This window comes from Oncorhynchus kisutch, linkage group LG6, assembly GCF_002021735.2.
Source record: "Oncorhynchus kisutch isolate 150728-3 linkage group LG6, Okis_V2, whole genome shotgun sequence".
NCBI lineage: Eukaryota > Metazoa > Chordata > Actinopteri > Salmoniformes > Salmonidae > Oncorhynchus > Oncorhynchus kisutch.
The window spans coordinates 56,088,103-56,112,759 of NC_034179.2; the positions used below are offsets into that span (position 1 = coordinate 56,088,103).

The following is a 24,657-nucleotide window of genomic DNA, read 5'->3' on the forward strand; positions in this document are numbered from 1 at the left end:
ACATCAGTGACTTGTTATAGGATCAGAGACCAAGTAAAATGGCTGAACTATGGGCTCTTAACTGGCCCAAACTGCTGGTTGCTAAACTAATACAAGGGAGCTGCTGGATGAAATCAAGTTCAGTAGTGTGATCAGAGCTGGCATCTTTCAGACCATTGACAGCCCGATTTGAACCACCCCATAGAGAAACAACAGTCCGGACAACCAGACAGACACCAACTTCCTGTCTAGACTAGTTTAACACTCCATACATTTAGAAAAACAATGTGTTCTGTGGATTGAATAACTTGTGGTCCATTCCTTTCAGGTGGTAGAGCTGTTGCTGCTGCGCGGGGCCAACAAGGAGCACCGTAACGTTTCAGACTACACTCCTCTCAGCCTAGCTGCCTCAGGAGGCTATGTCAACATAATCAAGATCCTCCTCAACGCTGGTGCTGAAATCAACTCCAGGTATCTACAACCAGCCCTCATTTCCACAGTTTGTTTCCATGTGCAGGCTGCACCTCTGCCTTTATCCCAATATCAAAGTGGAACAGACAGCATTTTAGCAACATGAAATCTTATTAAAATCAGTTGAATCATACCCCCAGAAAGATAATGACACCTTTCCTTTACAGTTTATGACAAGCGAGCACTTAAATGGTCGTTTTCATGTTTTTATAAATTCATAGAATGTTTGGGAATTACGTAAGGCATTTGTTAGCAGTCGTGCTTTTGGACAATTAATAGACACTGCAGTAAATAAAACCAAATAACTGTCCAGGACTGGATTCTACGCACACTGGTGCGCCATAGCCAATCAGAGCTACAGTAGGCCTATTTGCAAATAAGCCATTTCCCACACAGGCCTGCCGTCATTCACTTGGAACTGGACTGTGTTTTTTATAGGCAGTAACAATAGCGTGGCTTTAGATCTTTAGAACGCATTCACTAAAAGCCACAAAGACCTGAATGGATTTCTGCAAATATGAAAATAACATGAGAGTTTAACAGTTTGGAACTGCACAATCCTATTGATCAAACAACCATGAAAAGGTTATCTTTCCCTCAGTGGCCTTTGCACATCAACAACAAGATCAACAACTAATGCTATCCAGAGCAAGATGAGCTAAAATCTAACAAGCGAACATTTGATAAACCTTCAACTTTTTCACCTAGTTGTCTGTCAAAATTGCACTCATATATAATGGGTAATAGTAGCCTTCTCGTCCTTCTGCAGCCTGCCTGTCATTGCATGCTTGTCCCAACCCATGCTTTGACATCAATGTGAACTTTCCTGCCTGCATGTTTGATCAATGCCAAATATATATGATTGACAACTAAGAGATATGCTAACTGTGAAAAAGTCGTTCAAGTTCAGTATAGCTAGCTAGCTAGCTAGCTACCAAAGTGATTCACGTTTCTTGCTAGCTAACTTATGACACATGCAGCATCTCTAGCTGTAGCCACCGAAAAAGGATGAGGGGGAAATGTCGGTCACTCACTCACCCACTCCTCCAATGACATGGCATAGCTAGCTAACGTTAGGTGCCGTGTTATTAGCTCGCTAAATAAATAGCTAGCTACATAAATAGATACGCTAGCCCAGGGGTGTCAAACTCAATCAGCGCACGGACAATATTGAAAAAACAAAATTTTGCCTATTTGATTTTGGAAAGAAAACATGCAACTGTGACCCAAACTAGCCATTGTTTTATTAGAAAAAACATGTCCCTTTTTATGTCTGCTGATGTATATAGCATTTTAACATATTAAAACAAAAGATAAATATTTGTCCTGCCTTTGCTGCTATACTTGCAGATGTGCATAATAGGCTGCAACCCTAATCAAAAAGTATTCAACTCCAAATAACAAAAATGTAGGTATAGGTTGTTGTAACATTTAAACTTAAAACATATATACACTTCCCGTTCAAAAGTTTGGAGTTACTTAGAAATGTCCTTGTTTTTGAAAGAAAATCATTTTTTGGGGTCAATTTTTAAAATAACATCAAATTGATCAGAAATACAGTGTAGACATTAATGTTGTAAATGACTATTGTAGCTGGAAAAGGCTGATTTAAAAAAAAAAAATGGAATATCTACATAGGCGTACAGAGGCCCATTATCAGAAACCATCACTGATGTGTTCCAATGCCACGCTGTGTTAGCTAATCCAAGTTTATCATTTTAAAAGGCCAATTGATCATTAGAAAACCCTTTTGCAATTATGTTAGCACAGCCGAAACTACTGTTCTGATTTAAAGAAGCATTAAAACTGTCCTTCTTTAGACTAGTTGTGTATCTGGAGCATCGACATTTGTGGGTTTGATTACAGGCTCAAAATGGCCAGAAACAAAGAACTTCCTTCTGAAACTCGTCAGCCTATTCCTGTTCTGAGAAATGAAGGCTATTTCATGTGAGAAATTGGCAAGAAACTGAAGATCTCATACAACGCTGTGTACTACTCCCTTCACAGAACAGCGCAAACTGGCTCTAACCAGAATAGAAAGAGGAGTGGGAGGCCCGGTGCACAACTGAGCAAGAGTACAAGTACATTAGATTGTCTAGTTTGACAAGTCCTTAACTGGCAGCTTCATTAAATAGAACCCGCAAAACACCAGTCTCAACGTAAACAGTGAAGAGGTGACTCTGGGATGCTGGCCCCAAACTTTTGAACGGTAGTGTGTGATTTTCTTTGGTTCACTGAATAAATCACTGGTGTGGTTGAATGCAAAATACAGCTATCGTAGTTGACTAGCCAACCTAGACTACTGCTCAAATGTTGCTGTAATAGGCCTAAATGTTTCTCTTTTGCATGGTGTTTTGTTGCAGATTTATTTTTTTGTTATTAATTGTCAAGTTTTAAAAACCGAAGCCAGACTGCAACATTTTGGTAGACTAGCTCGGACTGTGGTCTGTACACTGTCCCTCCGCTGCTCGCTGTAAACGGGACACACTAAAGCAGCTCAACTGATGTTGAATTCACTGATCCGAGCGCACCTGGCTGTAATTTCATAAAGTAGATGACTCAACTGTTGATTCATTTATACTCACATTTATGTCCTATGCGGCCCACGGGCCTTGTTTGACACCTGCGCTAGCCTATTAGCCACCATATGACCGACTTGTGATCTTTGCCCTTGCTAGTTTGATTGTATTGACATTCCCAGCCTTAGTCTGTTTTTGTTCTAAATATTCAGTCATTGAAACAGTGCATCTCGAATGGGTTGGGGCAGCAAACAATGTTCCAGGCCAGTTGTGATTTATAAGCTGATAACAATCTTTTTTCAACTACCAAGAAATGTATTGGTGAATTATATGAATCATGCATTGAACTGCATCCATCAATTCTGCTCACAAGACCTTAATGTACGTCATGTAATTTTGTCAAAAATAACCTATTTTTAAAACCTCAACGCTGGTTTGACTGATATTATGATTGTTTGTTTCATATCTGCAAGGTAGTTAAAACAGTTCTACTTGAACTGTTTATCTTTGCTTTCCCCGCTCCCTGTCTGTTTCTCTCTCATTGTGTATCTGTTTCCTTCAGGACTGGGAGTAAGCTCGGTATCTCTCCTCTGATGCTGGCGGCCATGAACGGCCACGTCCCTGCGGTCAAGCTGCTGTTGGACATGGGCTCGGACATCAACGCTCAGATCGAGACCAACCGCAACACGGCACTGACCCTGGCCTGCTTCCAGGGACGGGCGGAGGTAGTCAGTCTGCTGCTGGACCGCAAGGCCTACGTGGAGCACCGCGCCAAGGTGAGAGCAGCTGCTATCGGCTAAACATGACATGTCTTATGTGAGCTGGAGTCAAGTCAGACATTAGGAATGAGGTTTGGTGTTAGACAGTGTGGTGTCTGTTTGGTGGAGTATGTCACTGACTCCTACATTCTCTATTAGACTGGTCTGACTCCCCTCATGGAGGCTGCGTCGGGTGGCTATGCTGAGGTGGGACGCGTGCTGCTGGACAAGAGTGCTGACGTCAACGCCCCACCTGTCCCCTCCTCCAGAGACACGGCGCTCACCATTGCTGCAGACAAGGGCCACTACAAGTTCTGTGAGCTCCTCATCAACAGGTAATTACTGATACAGTCCTATGACTGTAATATGAGATTGAGCATGGCATTTGTCAGAATATCATTCGTCTACTCACCCTGTCGTCTTCATCCTCAGAGGTGCTCACATCGACGTGCGTAATAAGAAGGGGAACACACCCTTGTGGCTGGCAGCCAACGGTGGGCATTTTGACGTGGTGCAGCTTCTGGTGCAGGCCGGGGCCGATGTCGATGCAGCAGACAACCGCAAGATCACACCACTCATGGCTGCTTTTCGCAAGGTACATCACTGCCCCCGCCCCCCCCCCCCCCCCCCCCCCCACTACCCAAATGAAACTATACTGTGATTAAACACTCGTGTCACATGCTCCTTTATGTAAATATGCTCTGATATTGACTTATAGTTGAATATCTCATATCTGACACTTTGGCACTCTAGGACAGGCTCCCCTTTCCTGCACCTAGATATTGACCCTGGTGGTGCGCAAATGGAAGAAGAATCCTGGGAGGTTGACATCTGACCTCTGTCTTACAGGGCCATGTGAAGGTGGTGCAGTACCTGGTGAAGGAGGTCAACCAGTTCCCCTCGGACATCGAGTGCATGAGATACATTGCCACCATCGCAGACAAGGTAAGATAAAAAGACACAGCAATAAATTAATTGAACATTTGAAAAATATCAACATAGGTAAAACACTAGGGCGCTCTGAAAGTGTGGGTGAACTCCCAACGGCAAAGCTTGTTTTATACTCTAGGACCTGCTGAAAAAATGTCACCAGTGCATGGAGACCATTGTCAAAGCCAAAGATCAGCAGGCAGCAGAAGCCAACAAGAACGCCAGCATTCTGCTGAAGGAGCTGGACTTGGAGAAGGTGAGTAACCTTTTTATCAAACAAAAGCTATTGCATCCCAAATGCCACCCTATTCCCTATATTTATGATTATACAGAAGTGGTGCTATTTGTAGTCCCACCCCAGAAAATTATATATATAACAGTGGGGCAAAAAAGTATTTAGTCAGCCACCAATTGTGCAAGCTCTCCCACTTAAAAAGATGAGAGGCCTGTAATTTTCATCATAGGTACACTTCAACTATGACAGACAAAATGAGAAAAATCCAGAAAATCACATTGTAGGATTTTTAATGAATTTATTTGCAGATACCTTTAGTGGGGTGGTAAGGAATTCAGGTAACTATGTCAAATATGCAATACAAAGGTGTGTGTATTATATGGGCCTTTCTATAAATAAAGGGGCCAAGGTGTGACAGAGTAAACATTTACTTAAAAGAAAATATATATTTCAATATGATTTTATGTAGTTAGAGGAACAAAAGTATAGATATCCACAATGAGACCAGAAAGCCACCTTGCAACCACAAAACATCTACATGTCACTCAAAATGTCACGTGAAACATGGACACCGCATGTTTATTTGTAGCCAAGTCTATTTGTGCTTTAGTTAATTTCCCGATCATTTATAGCCATGCTAACCATTCCCGAAGAATGGAAAAAAATAAACATACTTTTTCTTGCCACTGAATATAGAAATGATGTGAACCCTTTGGAAGTACCTGGATTTCTGCATAAATTGGTCATACAATTTGATCTGATCTTCATCTAGGTCACAACAATTGACAAACACAGTCTGCTTAAACTAATAACACACACACAATTATACATTTTCATGTCTTTATTGAACACACCATGTAAACATTCACAGTGCAGGGTGGAAAAAAGTATGTTGAATCTTTGGATTTAATAACTGGTTGACCCTCCTTTGGCAGCAATAACCACAACCAAATGTTTTCTGTAGTTGCGGATCAGACCTGCACAATGGTCAGGAGGAAATTTGGACCATTCATCTTTACAAAACTGTTTCAGTTCAACAATATTCTTGGGATGTCTGGGGTGAACTGCTCTCTTTGGGGTCATGCCACAGCATCTCAATCGGGTTGAGGTCAGGACTCTTGACTGGGCCACTCCAGAAGGCATATTTTCTTCTGTTGAAGCCATTCTGATGATTATTTTACTTCTGTGTTTTGGATCGTTCTCCTGTTGCATCACCCAACTTCTGTTGCGCTTCAATTGGTGGACAGAGCCTTACATTCTCCTGCAAAATGTCTTGATAAACTTGGGAATTCATTTTTACGGCAATGAAAGCAAGCAGCCCCAAACCATGATGTTCCCTCCACCATACTTTACAGTTGGGATGAGGTTTTGATGTTGGTTTGATGTGCCTTTTTGTTGTGTGTTCCTTCCTAACAACTCAACTGTAGTATCATCTGTAAACATAATATTTAGTGCAGTGGAACATACAGGTGCAGTTTTGCAAACTTCAGCAGTGGAATCTTCTGTGGTGTCCTCCCATGAACACCATTCTTGTTTAGTGTTTTACGTATTGTAGAATTATCAACAGAGATGTTAGCATGCTCCAGAGATTTCTGTAAGGCTTTAGCTGACAATCTAGGATTATTCTTAACCTCATTGAGCATTCTGCTCTGTCCTCTTGCAGTCATCTTTTCAGGACGGCCACTCCTAGGGTGAGTAGCAACAGTGCTGAACTTTCTCCATTTATAGACAATTTGTCTTACCGTGGACTGATGAACATCAAGGCTTTTAGAGATACTTTTTAAAACTCTTTCCAGCTTTATGCAAGTCAACAATTCTTAATCTTAGGTCTTCTGAGATCTCTTTTGTTCGAGGCATGGCTCACATCAGGCAATGCTTCTTGTGATTAGCAAACTCACATTTTGAGTTTTTTTTGTATAGGGCAAGGCAGCCCTAACCAACATCTCCAATCTCGTCTAATTGATTGGACTCCAATTAGCTATTGGAGAAGCCATTAGCCAAGGGGTTCACATACTTTTCCCAACCTACACCGTGAATGTTTAAATGATGTATTCATTATAGACAAGAAAAATACAATTTGTGTGTTATTAGTTTAAGCACACTGTCTATTGTTGTGACTTAGATGAAAATCAGAACAAATTTGATGACCAATTTATGCAGAAATCCAGGTAATGCCAAAGGGTTCACATACTTTATCTTGCCATTGTAGTTGATATAATAATACAATACAATGGGCTCTGTCAAGAAAATCATTGATAATAATCAATGAAATTCAGTAAATCGGTGAACTATTCAAACCGTGTCTCTTACACTGTATATCCTATTACACTGTATACCCTATTTTCACTTGCAGCATGTTCTCTGGATTTATGACATTAGATCTCTTATTCACCACTACCATCAATACACCTCATGCACTGTGTGTGTGTGATGTCATCCATCTGGTCTCGGCTATATCTTTTCAAAGTTCTGGTATGGAAACAAAGAATTACATGAGGTTATTGAAATTAGTCATTTAATATGAAACAAGATTTACGTAATGTAAGCAATGTGTTACTACCATGCAGACTCTGAAGTTTCACCTCTCTCCATTGCCCAACATATATTCTCACAAACTGCAATCCCATGGAGACACTCACAGAAGCAGCTGAGGTTTCTGGTTGCCACTACCCTGTTGTTTTTGATGCAATGCTGTAGTTGTAGAGCTCCTTTGCGTTTCTGATCAGGGCTCGGCCATCCTTCACTGCTGTGGTTGCAAGACTCTTGATTACTGCACTTTCCCCATCACTGGCACCTTTACTGTGTCTGCAGCCAGAATAGTTACGTTGTATGAGGAAACCAAAATCAGACACAGCATAGCTAACATCAGATCTAGTTCCTTGTGATGTGTAGTGTGCACCACAGCTGTCAGTGTCTTTATAACTGGTTGAGCTCCAGATTTCTTTGGTTTTTCAGGTGATCAATAGCTGCAGTTTGAAATGTGTCGACCGCATTGTAGTCATGTTTGAGGTCATCTGATATCATTATACAACTTTTTGTGATGGTCATGGGGCATTTTCCACATTTGTAGTACATTACCAAGGGGTGCAGTGTAGCACTCTCTTGGGTACAGTAAGCCCCCTGGGCCTCATGCTGGTACCTGCAAGTGTAGTTTTCTGCAAAGTCCAGGATGCCCAGTGCTGTGTGTTCTGGAAGGTTGGCTTTCACTTTTGCAAGTTGGTTGTTCTGCCAGTCCTTGATGAATATGTGTTCGGAAAAAGCTTGAACCTCTTGTTCATCAGTAAGCATCTCCATAGATTCACGCTTACAGACCAGTGATACATTTTTTTTTCTAGCGTACTCTTGTTTCCCATTTTGTAAATTTTTTTTTGTCTGACAATCTCCCATCAGTGTCCTTTTATGTTGTTGAGGAGGGGGGCAATAAATGGATCTTGTCTATGGACACCAATCCTTGCACTGCTGTTTGACACTTAACTACAGGGGATTTCCACCATCCTTTCTTTTGCATAGTGCAACTGCTAAATGCATGCACACCTTTTATGGTTGGTGAATATTTGCTCATCAGGTGGCCATTCACTGTAATTTCTGTTTTGATATTTTCAAAGTATTCGTAGAGGCAAGCAACCCACATGTTTAGCACTTTTCTGTGGTATAATGGTTCTTGCTCTTTTTTTCTGTAAAACATAGCAGCTCCTATTGAGTTACAAGGGTTGGCTTTGAGAAGTTCTTGGTACAGCTGAGCAATGGAGTGCTCTAGGACGCTGGCTGCGCTCCCAGTCTTCTTGCTCACCTTTTCCTTATTTGGCACTTTGAGAGAGACTGCCTCATATTTTTCCACTGCTGAGACTGTAGATTACCTCAATCTATGTCAGTGGTCACCACCCTTTTGAGTCAATCACTTTCTGAGTCAAAATCCAAGCCAAGATCTACCTTTCGGATATTCTTTTGACTTTAAAAAATGTAAGCTTATGCAACATTAACCTATTTTAAAAAAGTACCGTAGTAATGAGGTTTATGTATTAGGCTTTAGGCCCAAAACATTATCACCACCTATTGATTTAGCTTGAATTGCCCTGCCAATGCATTGTTATTTTCAGACTGTTTTACTTTTCTAAAATTTGATGTAGACTATATAACCACACCGGTAATAGACCAGTTGTTGTATTACTTGTGAGTAGGGCTGAACCCAATTAGTCGACTGGTCGATTGTTTGGTCGATTGTTTGGTCGTTAGGCTGCTGGTCGTCCGAGGTTGTTTTAGTTGAGCAGTAACAAATCTGTATATTTTTTTCAAGGGTTTTTCTTTGTTTTTTATATTTTCTACATTGTAGAATAATAGTAAAGACATCAACTATGAATGGACATAAAAACTATGCATGGAATCATGTAGTAATAAAACAACTGTGTTAAACAAATCCACATTTTATTTTATATTTGAGCTTCTTCAAAGTAGCCACCCTTTGCCTTGATGACAGCTTTTCACACTCTTGGCATTCTCTCGATCAGCTTCACCTGGAATGCTTTTCCAACTGTCTTGAAGGAGTTCCCACAGATGCTGAGCACTTGTTGACTGCTTTTCCTTCACTCTGCGGTCCAACTCATCCCAAACCATCTCAATTGGTGAGAGTGAATTGGAGAATTGGGTGATTGTGGAGGCCAGGTCATCTGATGCAGCACTCATCACTCTCCTTGGTAAAATAGCCCTTACACAACCTGGAGGTGTGTTGGGTCATGGGATGGTGTATTTCTGCAGAGTGCTATGGTAGCCATGCTAGTTAAGTGTGGCTTGAATTCTAAATAAATCGCAGTGTCATCAGCAATGCACCATCATACCACCTCCATCATGCTTCACGGTGGGAACCACACATGCAGAGATCATCCGTTCACCTATTTTGTGGCAGTTGGAACAAAAAAATCTCACATTTGGACTCATCAGACCAAAGGACAGATTCCCACCGGTCTAATGTTCGTTGCTTGTGTTTCTTGGCCCAAGCAAGTCTCTTCTTATTAGTAGTGTTCTTTAGTATTGGTTTCTTTACAGCAATTCAACCATGAAGGCCTGATTTCAAGCAGTCTCCTATGAACAGTTGATGGTGAGATGTGTCTGATACTTGAACTCTGAACCATTTATTTGGGCTGCACTAAACTCTAATGAACTTATCCTCTGCAGCAGAGTTAACTCTGGGTCTTCCATTCCTGTGGCTGGCCTCATGAGAGCAAGTTTCATCAGAGCTTGATGGTTTTTGCGACTGCAGTTTGAAAGTTATTGAAATTTTCCAGATTGACTGACCTTCATATCTTAAAGTATTGATGGACTGTTGTTTCTCTTTGCTTATTTGAGCTGTTCTTGCCATAATATGGACTTGGTCTTTTACCAAATAGGGCTATCTTCGGAATGAGTTGCACAGCATTTTCTGCTTCATGCACAAATTAATTTTACTCCTATGAACAGAGAAAGTTTAATATTAAAAAAGACACAAGCCGCTAATAATAACGCAAGCCTATCGATACTTCCCTACTTATTCATTGCAGCTGCAGTGCTGGTTGTAGAGCAAGTGGAAGAAGGGAGAACCCACATTTAATGGTTTATTAAAGTGTTGACAGTGCGGAGTAAAAAATTCAACATGAACTCGCTCATAAAAACAGCAGTTCTTTGCTGTATTCGTTGACAGTCTCTCTCTAGCCATGCTTTAGAAGGCTCCGTTTCAAATTTGCTGTAGCTTACTGTTATGCCTGTTACGTTACTGCAGACACAGCAATCTGAGCCATACGATTGGCCAGTGGTAGGTCTATAGTGCACTTTATTTGCTCCCCCTGGGAAGGCAGAGTTTGTACCTCCAGACATATAAAATGGTTCACGCATGGCAGCTGAATCGGGTGCACCAACAGCACGAGACAAAGAAAAAAACAAAATAGGAACTCAAGGCTTATCGTTCATTTTTTTTATAGAAATGTTTGCTGATCATCTAGGAATGCCTTGGAGATCAACCAGTGGATCGCGATTGACCGGTTGGTGACCACTGATCTATGTCGACCTTCTGGGTTTTTTGTTGTTGCTTGCCTTAAGTTTTCTGCTGACCCCAAATCTTTTTGCAAACTGTTCCTATAGTTTATTTCTTATTCAGTGAACAAGCCAAAGCCTTCCTAGTTGCAGATTGTCTGGACTTTTCATAGGCCTTTGACTAATTCTTCAACAACTGCCACTTCCAAATTCCCGTCTGTGTTTCTGATCTTCTGACGGAAAATGGCTCGGTGAGGCCTTGTCAATGAAGTCCATGGTAGCAGTGACATACTGTGCTGCCTGTTTTGGCATACGGGCTTTAGCCTTTTTAAAGTTCCTCCTTCTGGCAGATGGAAGCCCTTCATCTAGCACTGCTGTCAGCAAGGCTCTTTTAGAATGGTCAAGTTGCTTTCTCTGTTATTCTAATTTATCCTCTAGTTCCTTGAGATTAATTCTCTTTGCCTCCAATTTCTGTTGTGCTTTAAACCTGCGTTGTCTTTTCGTTGTCCTGACAATATATTTCCACAAAGTTTCCTTTCATGCTCCTCTTTTGACCTAGCCGCTCTCTGTTAAAGTTTTTTTAAAGACAGCTTTGCCTTCTTTTTCTGTCATTCTGTTCTTGTTACTGTTTTTTCCGTGCATTGGCAGGACAGAGCAGCTACATCGAAGACTGCACTCAACAAGCTATTTAAGGCCATAAGCAAACAAGAAAATGCCCATGCAAAAGTGGTGCTCTTAGTGACTGTGGACTTTAATGCAGGCAAACAAATCTATTTTACCTCATTTTTACCAGCATGTCACATGTGTAACCAGAGGGGGGAAAAAAACTCTAGACCACCTTTACTCCACACACAGAGAAGCATACAAAGCTCTCCCTCGCCCTCCATTTGGCAAATCTGACCATAATTATATCCTCCTGATTCCCGCTTACAAGCAAAAACTAAAGCAGGAAGTACCAGTTACTCGCTCAATACGGAAGTGGTCAGATGACGTGAATGCTACGCTACAGGACTGCTAACACAGACTGGAATATGTTCCGGGATTCATCAAATGGGTAAGGGTAGGTAACAACACATCTGCCACGGTGATTCCCAGTGGTGCATGCTTAGTCCCCTCCTATACTCCCTGTTCACCCACGACTGCGTGCCAAAATGACTCCAACACCATCATTAAGTGTGCAGACGACACAACAGTGGTAGGCCTGATCACCGTCAACGATTAGACAGCCTATAGGGAGGAGGTCAGAGACCTGGCAGTGTGGTGCCAGGACAAGAACCTTTCGCTCAATGTGAGCAAGTCAAAGGAGCTGATTGTGGACTATAGGAAAAGGATGGCCAATCAGGCCCCCATTTAACATCGACAGCTGAAGTGGAGCGGGTCGAGAGTTTCAAGTTCCTTGGTGTTCACATCACCAACGAACTATCATGGTCCAAACACACTGAGACAGTTGTGAAGAGGGCACGATAACACCTATTCCCCCTCAGGAGATTGAAAAGATTTGGCATGGGTCCCCAGTTCCTCAAAGTTCTACAACTAAACCATCGAGAGCATCCTGACCAGTTGCATCACAGCCTGGTATGGCAACTGCGCGGCATCTGACCATAAGGCACTACAGAGGGTAGTGCGTACGGCCCAGTACTTTACTGGGTCCAAGTTTCCTGACATTCAGGACCTATATACTATGCGTGTCAGAGGAAGCCCCAAAACATTTGTCTGACTCCAGTCACCCAAGACATAGACTGTTCCCTCTGCTATCGCATGGCAAGCGGTACCGGTACCGGTCCAAAAGGCTCCTTAACAGCTTCAAGCCGTAAGACTGCTGAACAATTAATCAAATGGCCACCCGGACTATTTTACTTAGTTTTTACACTGCTTTAATTATCTACTGTATGCATAGTCACTTACCTGTAACCCCGCACATTGACTCGGTTACCGGTAACCCCTGTATATAGCTCATTATTATGTTCTTGTTACTTTTAATTTTTGTTTTTTTTATTTGGTAAATACATTTTCTTAACCAACAATGCAGTTCAAGAAAAGGGCTCATAAGAATTTCACTCTAAGGTTGTACCTGTTGTATTCTAACATTTGATTTTCTTGACACTCTCTGCTTTTTCTCTCGGCTTTGCTCTCAACTTCCGCATTCTCTGGGAAGCACTGGCATTATATGTTTTTCCGCTGCTGCCGTCTCCCTCTGCTTGAAATGTTCCTCATTTTTAGGATACTATCAGCAAGGGACATCTCATGTCTGTTTTGTTTCATCCTTTTACACAATTGACACAAAACATCATGATTTCATTCTACCAGGTATGCTTTCATTGCAGTCAACTTTTAATTGGGAATTTTTTGGGGTAAGCTTTTAGAAATGTATGTTTTGTATGAGCATGACACTCATGTTGCGCATATGGGGATGGCTCTACGGACATAAGACTGTCTTTATGTAGAGCCATCACAAGTCAGCTATTGTTCCACATTACTTTTTCCACATTTTGTGTTACAGCCTGAATTTGACAAAAAAAAAACAATTGTCTCTGGCCTGAACATTATACCCCATAATGTCAAAGTGGAATTATGTTTATTTTTTTTTGAATTTGACAAATTAATAAAAAATGAAACGCTGAATTGTCTTGAGTCAATAAGTATTCAACCCCTTTGTTATGGCAAGCATAAAAATGTGCTTCACACCCACTCCTGTTGCCTGCTGCACTGCTGCTTGGAATCCACCTAGTGATCTGTTCACCGTCTGCCCTGGCTTGTCGCCCCATGTCTTGTACAGGTACCCGCACCACACTCCCACCTCTCTCCCGAGCTTTCGCTCGCCTCCAGCACACAGGCACTGTTGGTGCGATTGACTCTGAACTTACAATGGCTAGCCCCAAGTTTTTTTTTTTTGTGCATTTTGAGATTTGCCTCATGACTCCTGCATGCTTTGTTCACTATGAACTTTATTGTTTACCCAACCATGGGACAGACTAAGTTCCCACACTCGGGACCCAGACTCTCTATTGGTTACACTGACTTTCGGCCCCCATCCTATTCTAACCTCAAGTCGGCTTTGTATTCATGTTACCTGAGGAACTTGATGTACAAGATGATCTTGTTGCCAGTCTAATGCACATTCTAATGTCATAAATCAGAACTGCAGAGCTCTCCCTGTCCTATGCCATGCCTTGATTGTATTGCTGTTGATGATATCTGGAAATCTAGCATGTACATCCTGGCCCATCTATTGTTGCTAGCCCCAATTCTGACTTGTGCCCTAATATCTGCTTCACTGACTTCTGTTCCCGTAAAAGCCTGGGTTTTCTGTACGTTAACACTAGAAGCTTATTACCTAAAATGGATCAATTGAAAGTGTGGGTTCACCACTCCAATCCAGATGTGTTGGTCATTACTGAGACGTGGTTAAGGAAGAGTGTTTTGAATACTGATAACCTGATACAGTCTTATACTCCGCTGCTCCCTCCCCAGATTTTGTGTTAAGCTTTCTACAACAAAGCTTTTTTAGTGTCCAACAAGCTTTCCCTGCCTTGTTCTGAACACCTCCAAAACAAAGGTCATGTGGTTTGGTTAGAAGAATGCCCCTCTCCCCCACAGGTCTGATTACTACCTCCTGAGGGTTTAGAGCTTGAGGCAGTCACCTCATACAAGTACGTGGGAGTGGCTAGACTGTACACTGTCCTTCTCTCAGCACATATGAAAGCTGCAGGCTAAAGTTAAATCTAGACTTGGTCTCCTCTATCGTAATCGCTCCTCTTTCACCCCAGCTGCCAAACGAACCCTGATTCAGATGCTAGATTACAGAGACGTAATTTATAGATCGGCAGGTAAGGGTGCTCTTTACCATTCGGCCATCAGATTTGCCACCAATGCTGCTTGTAGGACACATCACTGCGCTCTATACTCCTCTGTAAACTGGTTGATGCTCATTTATAAAACACTCGGAGCCCCCCCCCCCCCCCCCCCCCCCCCCCGCCCCCGCATCTGAGATATCTACTGCAGCCCTCATCCTCCACATACAACACCCACTCTGCCAGTCAAATTCTGTTAAAGGTCTCCAAAGCACACAAATCCTTGGTTCGCTCGTCTTTTCAGTTCGCTGCAGCTAGCAACTGGAACAAGCTGCAACAAACACTCAAACTGGACAGTTTTATCTCAATCACTTCATTCAAAGACATAATCATGGACACTCTTACTGACAGTTGTGGCTGCTTTGCGTGATATATTGTTGTCTATACCTTCTTGTCCTTTGTGTTATTGTCTGTGCCCAATAATGTTTGACCCTGTTTTGGGCTGTTACCATGTTGTGCTGCTGCCATGTGTTGCTATCATGTTGTCATTTTGTGTTGCTATCATGTTGTCATTTTGTGTTCCTACCATTCTGTGTTGTTGTCTTAGGCCTCTCTTGTTGTGGTGTCCTATATTTTCATTTTTAATCCCAGTCCCCGCAGCAGACCTTTTGGTTGGCCGTCATAGAATTTGTCATAAGAATTTGTTCTTTACGAACTTCCCTCGTTAAATAAAATAAAGTTAAATTGATTCTCTGTTTGTAGCAACAGTGTTGAATATGATATTTTTAAATGACTACCTCATCTCTGTACCCCACACAAACAATTACAGTTGAAGTCGGAAGTTTACATACTCTTATGTTGGAGTAATTAAAACTCATTTTTCAACCACTCCACCAATTTCTTGTTAACAAAAATAGTTTTGGCAAGTCGTTTAGGACATCTACTTTGTGCATGGCACAAATAATTTTTCCAAAAATTGTTTACAGACAGATTATTTCACTTATAATTCACTGTATCACAATTCCAGTGGGTCAGAAGTTTACATACACTAAGTTGACTGTGCCTTTAAACAGCTTGGAAAATTCCAGAAAGGGATGTCATGGCTTTAGAAGCTTATTTGAGTCAATTGGAGGTGTACCTGTGGATGTATTTCGAGGCCTACCTTCAAACTCAGTGCCTCTTTGCTTGACATGGGAAGATCAAAAGAAATCAGCCAAGACCTCAGAAAAATGGTAGACCTCCACAAGTCTGGTTCATCCTTGGGAGCAATTTCCAAATTCCTGAAGGTACCACGTTCTTCTGTACAAACAATAATGCGCAAGTATAAACACCATGGGACCATGCAGCTTTCATACCGCTCAGGAAGGAGACTCGTTTTGTCTCCTAGACATGAACTTACTTTGGTGCGAAAAGTGCAAATCAATCCCAGAACAGCAGCAAAGGACCTTGTGAAGGTGCCTGAGGAAACTGGTACAAAAGTATCAATATCCACAGTAAAACGAGTCTTATATCGACATAACCTGAAAGGTCGCTCAGCAAGGAAGAAGCCACTGCTCCAAAACTGCCATAAAAAAGCCAGACTACGGTTTGCAACTGCACATGGGAACAAAGATGGTACTTTTTGGAGAAATGTCCTCTGGTCTGATGAAACAAAAATAGAATTGTTTGGCTATAATGACCATCATTATGTTAGGAGGAAAAAGGGGGAGGCTTGCAAGCCGAAGAACACCATCCCAACCGTGAAGCACGGGGGTGGCAGCATCATGTTGTGGGGTTGCTTTGCTGCAGGAGGGACTGGTGCACTTCACACAAAATAGATGGAATCACGAGGAGGGAAAATTGTGGATATATTGAAGCAACATCTCAAGACATCAGTCAGGAAGCTAAAGCTTGGTCGCAAATGGGTTTTCCAAATGGACAATGACCCCAAGCATACTTCCAAATTTGTGGCAAAATGGCCTAAGGACATCAAAGCCCTGACCTCAATCCCATAGAATATTTGTGGGCAGAACTGAAAAAGCGTGTGCGAGCAAGGAGACCAACAAACCTGACTCAGTGACACCAGCTCTGTCAGGAGGAATGGGCCAAAATTCACCCAACTTATTGTGGGAAGCTTGTGGAAGGCTACCCGAAATGTTTGACCCATGATAAACAATTTAAAGGCAATGCTACTAAATACTAATTGAGTGTATGTAAACTTCTGACCCACTGGGAATGTGATTAAAGAAATAAAAGCTGAAATAAAGAATTCTCTCTACTATTATTCTGACTTTTCACATTCTTAAAACAAAGTGGTGATCCTAACTGACCTAAGACGGGGAATTTTTACTATGATTAAATGTCAGGAGTTGTGAAAAACTGAGTTAAAATGTATTTGGCTAAGGTGTATGTAAACTTCTGACTTCAACTGTATCTGTAAGGTCCCTCAGTCGAGCAGTGAATTTAAAACACAGATTCAACCACAAAGACCAGGGATGTTTTCTAATGCCTCACAAAGCTCACCTATTTGGTAGATGGATATATATTTTTTTAAAAGCAGACGTTGAATATCACTTAGAGCATGGTGAAGTTATTAATTATACTTGGGATGATGTGTCAATACACTCAGTTACTATAAAGATACAGGCGCCCTTCCTAATTTCACCATGAGGCCAATGTTGACTTTAAAACAGAGTTTAATGGCTGTTTTTCGAGAGAACTGAGGATGTATCAACAACAGTGTAGTTACTCCACAATACCAACCTAATTGACAGCGTGAAAAGGATGCCTGTACAGAACAACAATATTCCAAAACATGCATCCTGTTTACAACCAGGCATGTAAGTAATACTGCAAAAAATGTGGCAAAGCAATTACCTTTTTTGTCCTGAATACAAATGTTATGATTGGGGCCAATACAACCCATTACTGAGTACCACTCCATATTTTCAAGCATAGTGGTGGCTGCATCATGTTATGGGTATGCTTCTAATGAGTGGTTAAGGACGGGGGAATTTTCAGGATTTGAAAAAGAAAATGGAGTGGTGCTATGCACAGGCAACATCCTAGAGGGAAAGCTTGTCTGTCTGCTTTCCACCAGACACTGGAAGATTAATTCACCATTCAGCAGGACAATCTAAAACAAGGCCAAAATTACACTCGTTGCTTACCAATGAATGTTCCTGAATGGCCTAGTTACAGTTTTGACTTAAATCTACTTGAAGATCAACAGCCATTTAAGAGGTTTAAGAATTTTTGAAAATAACAATGGGCAAATGTTGCACAATCCAGGTGTGGAAAGCTCTTAGAGACTTACCCATAAAGACTCAGCGCTGTAATCGCTGCCATAGGTGCTTCTAGTAAGTATTAACTCGGGTGGGATTAATGATGTATTTTTTTTTAGATATTTCTATTTAATTTTCAATGTGCAAAAATGTTTAAACATGTTTTCACTTTGTCATTTGGTTATTGTGTGTAGAAGATTTGAGAGGTTCAAAATAATATTTAATCCATTTTGAATTGACTAACACAACAAAGTGTGGAATAAGTCAAGGGGTATGAATACTTTCTGAAGGCACTGGATATCTACCTGACATATGTTGAAGACATGCATGTTGAATGTTTTGGAAAAATGTCCCACCTCAATTTGCAACAGTTATGTAGAATGATCCACTACTTATGGGGCCTGGTCAATAATGGTGCACTAAATAGGGAATAGGGTGTCATTTGGGACCTGAACCTTCTGCTCCTCATTTATCTGTCTCTGCCTCTGTTGACATTTACAGGTCTCTGTAGATATTGTAATCATCTGTTTTTGCTTGGGGTGTACAGTCCAGGGAGGAAAGTAAGAAGCAAGCCCTGGCTGCTAAGCGTGAGAAGCGTAAGGAGAAACGCAAGAAGAAGAAGGAAGAGCAGAAGAGGAAGCTGGAGGAGGAAGAGGCCAAAGTAAAGGAGGAGGACCTGGAGTTACAGGACCAGGATCAAGACTCCTCCGAGGGTGAGCACCTATTTACCAGCTCAACCTTTACAGCCTCTAATAGCCTAATCCAGATACTGATATCAGCATTGTATTGCTGTTTAAGATGACCTTTTTCCTAGATAAACTATGTCTCTGTCTACGTGACTGAAGGGATATTGAAGTCACAATTAAACAAGCTACTCACTTATTTACAGCCTGTTTTGTTTCCCTATTATGTAAACTGAAAGAATGTACTGAACATGTATATAAACGCAACATGCAACAATTTTTCACTGAGTTAAAGTTCATGTGAGGAAACCAGTCAATTTTAACTAATTTCATTGGGCCCTAAACAATGGATTTCACATGCCCTGGGAATACGCATCTTTTGGTCACAGATACCTTTAAAAAATGGGCCTCGCAATGGTTCACAGGATCCCGTCACAGGGTATTTCTGTGCATTCAAATTGCCATAGATGAAATGCAATTGTGTTCGTTGTCCGTAGCTTATGCCTGCCCATACCTTAACCCCAACGCCACCATGGGGCACTCTGTTCACAATGTTGACATCAGCGAACTGCTCGCCGACACAACGCCATACACATGGTCTGTGGTATTGAGGCTGGTTGGACGTACTGCCAAATTCTCTATAACAATGTTGGAGGAGGCTTGTGGTAGAGACATTAACATTCAGTTCTCTGGCAATAGCTCTGATGGACATTCCTGCAGCCAGCATGACAATTTATATTTTTTTAGCTCATGATACATGGGACCAACACTTTACATGTTGCGTTTATTTTTTTGTTCAGTGTACATCTCAACTGAGACACAGCCATCCAGCATCTTTTTAAAAATAATTTCTGTTCATTTACAATTGTGAAATAAGGGTGAATAAACTTTTCCTTCCTTGTCTCATGGTCTGTGTAGATGGCGATGTCCCTATTGACCCGCCCAGTGCTACCACAACCACCACCATTGGCATCTCTGCCACCTCCAGCACCTTCACCAACGCCTTCGGCAAGAAACGAGCCAATGTGACGACCACGCCCAGCACCAACCGCAAGAACAAGAAGAACAAGACCAAGGACTCCCCCAGCGAGCCCATCATCCTGCAAGATCCCCAGGTGGCGCTGGCTCAGCAGAAGGCTAACAAAAACAAGATCCACGGGGAGCCCAGGGGTGGCGGGGTGCCAGGTGGAAGCGACTCGGACAACTTGGACAGCACCGACTGCAACAGCGAGAGCAGCAGCGGAGGCAAGAGCCAGGAGCTCAACTACCTACCGGACCTGCCCTCTTCGTCTTCCTCCTGCTCTTCATCGTCTGCTCCCTCGGTGGTGAGCCAGCAGCCCCAGCCGGTCCCTGAGAAGAGGCAGTGCACATCACTGCACAGCTCCCGAGACGACAAGATCACGGTGTCCATCTCCAAACCACACCACAAGTAAGTGGCTAGTCTTTTTTACTCAACTGCTATGTATCCAAACTAAAAATATAACCTTTTGTTAGTCCTTTAACTATTATACTGCTGTAGTGGTTTGTTTTCTCTGGCTTTAGTGCAAAATGTAGAAAGGACACATGCAGGATTCTTCCATCTGAATTGTTTTAGGTACACCGCAGGGTTCTCTTAAGTTTATTCCGTATTCTTTCCTCTCAGAATCCATGACCACATAAACGACTTCACGCCCAGTTCCCTTCCCTCCTCGTTCAGAACTATTTCACTGCCCGTCATCTCGCCCGTCAGCAAGATGAACCTCACCAGCCCCAAGAGGGGCCAGAAGAGAGAAGAAGGCTGGAAGGAGGTGGTGCGAAGGTGAGTTGGCTCACAGGAATGTGCCTCAAATCAAACAGTCGCTACTGTTATGCATAAAGACAGTAGGAGTACAGTATATCCCTGTTTAGCATCTCCGGTGCTTTAGTTTGTAATGTATAACAATCAACTGCCACTTGTATCTACTACATAGTTGTGGAATGTAAAGACATACAGTGGGGCAAAAAAGTATTTAGTCAGCCACCAATTGTGCAAGTTCTCCCACTTAAAAAGACGAGGCCTGTAATTTTCATCATAGGTACATTTCAACTATGACAGACAAAATGAGAGAAAATCACATTGTAGGATTTTTACTGAATTTATTTGCAAATTATGGTGGAAAATAAGTATTTAGTCAATAACAAAAGTTTATCTCAATACTTTGTTATATACCCTTTGTTGGCAATGACAGAGGTCAAATGTTTTCTGTAAGTCTTCACAAGGTTTTCACACACTGTTGCTGGTATTTTAGCCCATTCCTCCATGCAGATCTCTAGAGCAGTGATGTTTTGGGGCTGTTGCTGGGCAACATGGACTTTCAACTCCCTCCAAAGATTTTCTATGGGGTTGAGATCTGGAGATTGGCTAGGCCACTCCAGGACCTTGAAATACTTCTTACGAAGCCACTCCAGCCACGTTTCATCTTCAATGCCCTTGCTGATGGAAGGAGGTTTTCACTCAAAATCTCACGATACATGGCCCCATTCATTCTTTCCTTTACACGGATCAGTCGTCCTGGTCCCTTTGCAGAAAAACAGCCCCAAAGCATGATGTTTCCACCCCCATACTTCACAGTAGGTATGGTTTGGATGCAACTCGGCATTCTTTGTCCTCCAAACACGACGAGTTATAAAAGTTATATTTTGGTTTCATCTGACCATATGACATTCTCCCAATCTTCTTCTGGATCATCCAAATGCTCTCTAGCAAACTTCAGATGGGCCTGGACATGTACTGGCTTAAGCAGGGGGGCACGTGGTGTGTTACTGATGGTAGGCTTTGTTACTTTGGTCCCAGCTCTCTGCATGTCATTCACTAGGTCCCCCCCGTGTGGTTCTGGGATTTTTGCTCACCGTTCTTGTGATCATTTTGACCCCACGGGGTGAGATCTTGCGTGGAACCCCAGATCGAGGGAGATTATCAGTGGTCTTGTATGACTTCCATTTCCTAATAATTGCTTCCACAGTTGATTTCTTCAAACCAAGCTGCTTGCCTATTGCAGATTCAGTCTTCCCAGCCTGGTGCAGGTCTACAATTTTTGTTTCTGGCGTCCAATGACAGCTCTTTGGTCTTGGCCATAGTGGAGTTTGGAGTGTGACTGTTTGAGGTTGTGGACAGGTATTTTATACTGATAACAAGTTCAAACAGGTGCCATTAATACAGGTAACGAGTGGAGGACAGAGGAGACTCTTAAAGAAGAAGTTACAGGTCTGTGAGAGCCAGAAATCTTGCTTGTTTGTAGGTGACCAATTACTTATTTTCCACCATAATTTGCAAATAAATTCATTAACAATCCTACAATGTGACTTTCTGGATTTTTTTTCTCATTTTGTCTGTCATAGTTGAAATGTACCTATGATGAAAATTACAGGCCTCATCTCTTAAGTGGGAGAACTTGCACAATTGGTGGCAAACTAAATACTTTTTTGCCCCACTGTATGACACATATATATGAATTGAATTGCTTTTGTGTGTTTTCTCAGGTCAAAGAAGCTGTCGGTGCCTGCCTCTGTTGTGTCTCGGATCATGGGCAGAGGTGGCTGTAATATCACTGCCATTCAGGACGTGACCGGTGCTCACATCGACGTGGACAAACAGAAGGACAAGAATGGAGAGAGGATGATAACCATCAGGTTAGACCAGCCAATTGGTCTCCTGCTTTCACAGAACAGTCTGTCAGTATATCATAGTAATTTTTACTGTCTGACACACACCTGCTTTTCTTCCTTCTGGTCTTTCAGAGGTGGCACAGAGTCGACTCGACACGCCGTGCAGCTGATCAGTGCCCTGATCCAGGACCCAGCCAAGGAGCTGGAGGACCTGATCCCCAGAAACCACATCCGCGCACCTGGCACCAGCACCAAGATTGGCTCCACCTACACCACCTCCACAGGGGCCACCAACACTACGGCGGCCGGCTCCAAGGGCCTGGCATCAGTGTTGCCGTCGTCCGCTGTGTCCTTCCAGTCATCCTCTGTCTCTCAACAGGGAGGGAAGATGGGGAAGAACCTGTCTCCCGGAGTGAGGCCCCCTTTTGTTTCACTTCCTCTGGCATACTCCAACCCCCACCTGGCCCTGCTGGCCGCCCAGACCATGCACCACATCAGACACCCGCGCCTGCCCATGGCACAGTTCGGTGGCACCTTCTCTCCGTCGCCCAACACCTGGGGCCCGTTCCCGGTGCGTCCCATCAGCCCCGCCAGCACTAACAGCTCTCCCAAGCACAACGGGACCACTGCTCCCCGGCCCTTGCCTGCCTCCACTGCCCATCCAGAGTACACAGCCCCTACCTTTATAGCAGGCCCTGCAGCCACCGCCTCTCCCTCCAGATCTGCACCCTCTGGCACCCCCATGCCCTCCTCCGTCAGGAAGCAGATATTTTCTGGCGAATCAAAGACGGCCAGCATGGCAGTGGTCACCTCGACCTTGAGTGGTGCGCCCGCTACACAGGTGGGCACTGCACCCCCCACCACGCCCTCTACCCCACCATCCCCTCCTGCGCCTATCGCCCCACCTGCACAGCAGCTACCCATTTCCAAGCTAGAGCCTGCTGGCTGCGCCACGCCTGGTAAAGAGAAGTCCCCTCCAGACTCAGCGGCACCTGTCCAAGGTGGAGCATCTGAAGGCTCCAACTCCACCGGCCCCATGCACTTCACAGCTCCCACTGCTCCACCACCACTGCCCTCACAGCAGCCAGATAGCCGACAGCAGCAGCTGTCCCTCCCCTCCTCCTCCAGCACAGAGCCCAGCCTCCGGGCCGCCCAGCCTCCCTGCTCCCTCCTGCCCACGTCTCGCTCTGCACCAGCAGGGGGCAGCACGGTCACACACACCAGCAGCACTTTACCTCACTACGCATCGCCTGCTCCCTCACGCATGCAGCCCTCGGCCCAGTTCTACCCCATGGCAGCTGGGGCATCTCTACAGGAGCACCAGTCTGTATTTGTACCCTCTGGAGCATCTCAGGAGCAACGTCAGAAACCACAGCAGCAGCATGCCAGCCAGGGCATGGCAACCCCCTCCATGCAGCAGCAGATGTCCTCCAACATGGGCATGATGAACGGCTCCCAGATGCACATCCACGGGGGCAAGGCCCAGCAGCTACCCCCCAACTACGGCCCCACAGCCCTCTTCAACCATTTCAGCAGCATGTTTGACAGCAACCAGGTGGGCAACAACCAGGTGTGGGGAGCATGTCACCTGCCTGCACGGACCCCTCCTGAGCAGCCCTACACCGCTCCGCCGGCCTATATAGGGGGCATGGGACAGATGGAGAACGTGGTGCCCCCTCCTGATGGCTCCAAGGCACCAGGGTACCGCTGTAACACCCAGAGGATTGTCACCAGTCCAATCGGTAAGCAACAGGGACCATAAAGACTCCACCACACACACACACACACAGTCATAACCCATAGCTCCAAGACAATACTTTTGTTCCATAGAAACAAAAAATCCACAAAGCAGTACTCTTCACATACATACATACATACATACATACATACATACATACATACATACATACATACATACATACATACATACATACATACATACATACATACATACATACATACATACATACATACATAGACGCATGCATGCATACAGGAACTGACAAAACAAAGGAAACGCCGACATTAAAGTGTCTTAATAGTGCGTTGGACCACCACAAGCCACCAGAAGAGCTTCAATGAGCCCTGGCATAAATTCTACAAGCGTTTGGAACTCTATTGGAGGGATGTGACACCAACAAAGTAAGGTTTACATCATTTTCATGCTCATCAAACCATTCAGTGACCACTTGTGCCCTGTGGATGGTTGCATTTACCTTGCCCTTTGAGGGGTTGAGTGGACCTAACCCATGCAAGGAAAATGCACCCAACATCATTGGAACCAGAACCCAAATTTATTTACTCAACTGCTTCCTTTATTTTGGCAGTTACCTGTATATAGACAGACTAGTTCAGTTTATTACAGTGGTTTGTGCCTACATAATTTAACCGGGTCAGTTGAACT

General features: G+C 43.4%; 1 protein-coding gene across 7 annotated transcripts in view; it reads left to right on the forward strand.

The window, feature by feature from the left end:
* The window catches only part of LOC109893017 (ankyrin repeat and KH domain-containing protein 1), a 54,074-nt gene that overhangs the window by 27,381 nt on the left and 2,036 nt on the right, over nt 1-24,657 (forward strand). For 6 of the 7 annotated variants that reach the window (XM_031826980.1, XM_031826981.1, XM_031826982.1 and 3 more), the window contains exons 19-29: nt 308-450; nt 3,532-3,745; nt 3,887-4,062; nt 4,160-4,322; nt 4,577-4,672; nt 4,797-4,913; nt 18,494-18,659; nt 19,548-20,058; nt 20,272-20,427; nt 22,128-22,277; nt 22,386-23,995. In XM_031826980.1, coding sequence (XP_031682840.1) covers nt 308-450; nt 3,532-3,745; nt 3,887-4,062; nt 4,160-4,322; nt 4,577-4,672; nt 4,797-4,913; nt 18,494-18,659; nt 19,548-20,058; nt 20,272-20,427; nt 22,128-22,277; nt 22,386-23,995 — 3,502 coding nt within the window. Of the gene's footprint in view, nt 1-307; nt 451-3,531; nt 3,746-3,886; nt 4,063-4,159; nt 4,323-4,576; nt 4,673-4,796; nt 4,914-18,493; nt 18,660-19,547; nt 20,059-20,271; nt 20,428-22,127; nt 23,996-24,657 lie in introns of all 7 variants that reach the window. The other variant, XM_031826979.1, reaches the window with a different exon arrangement.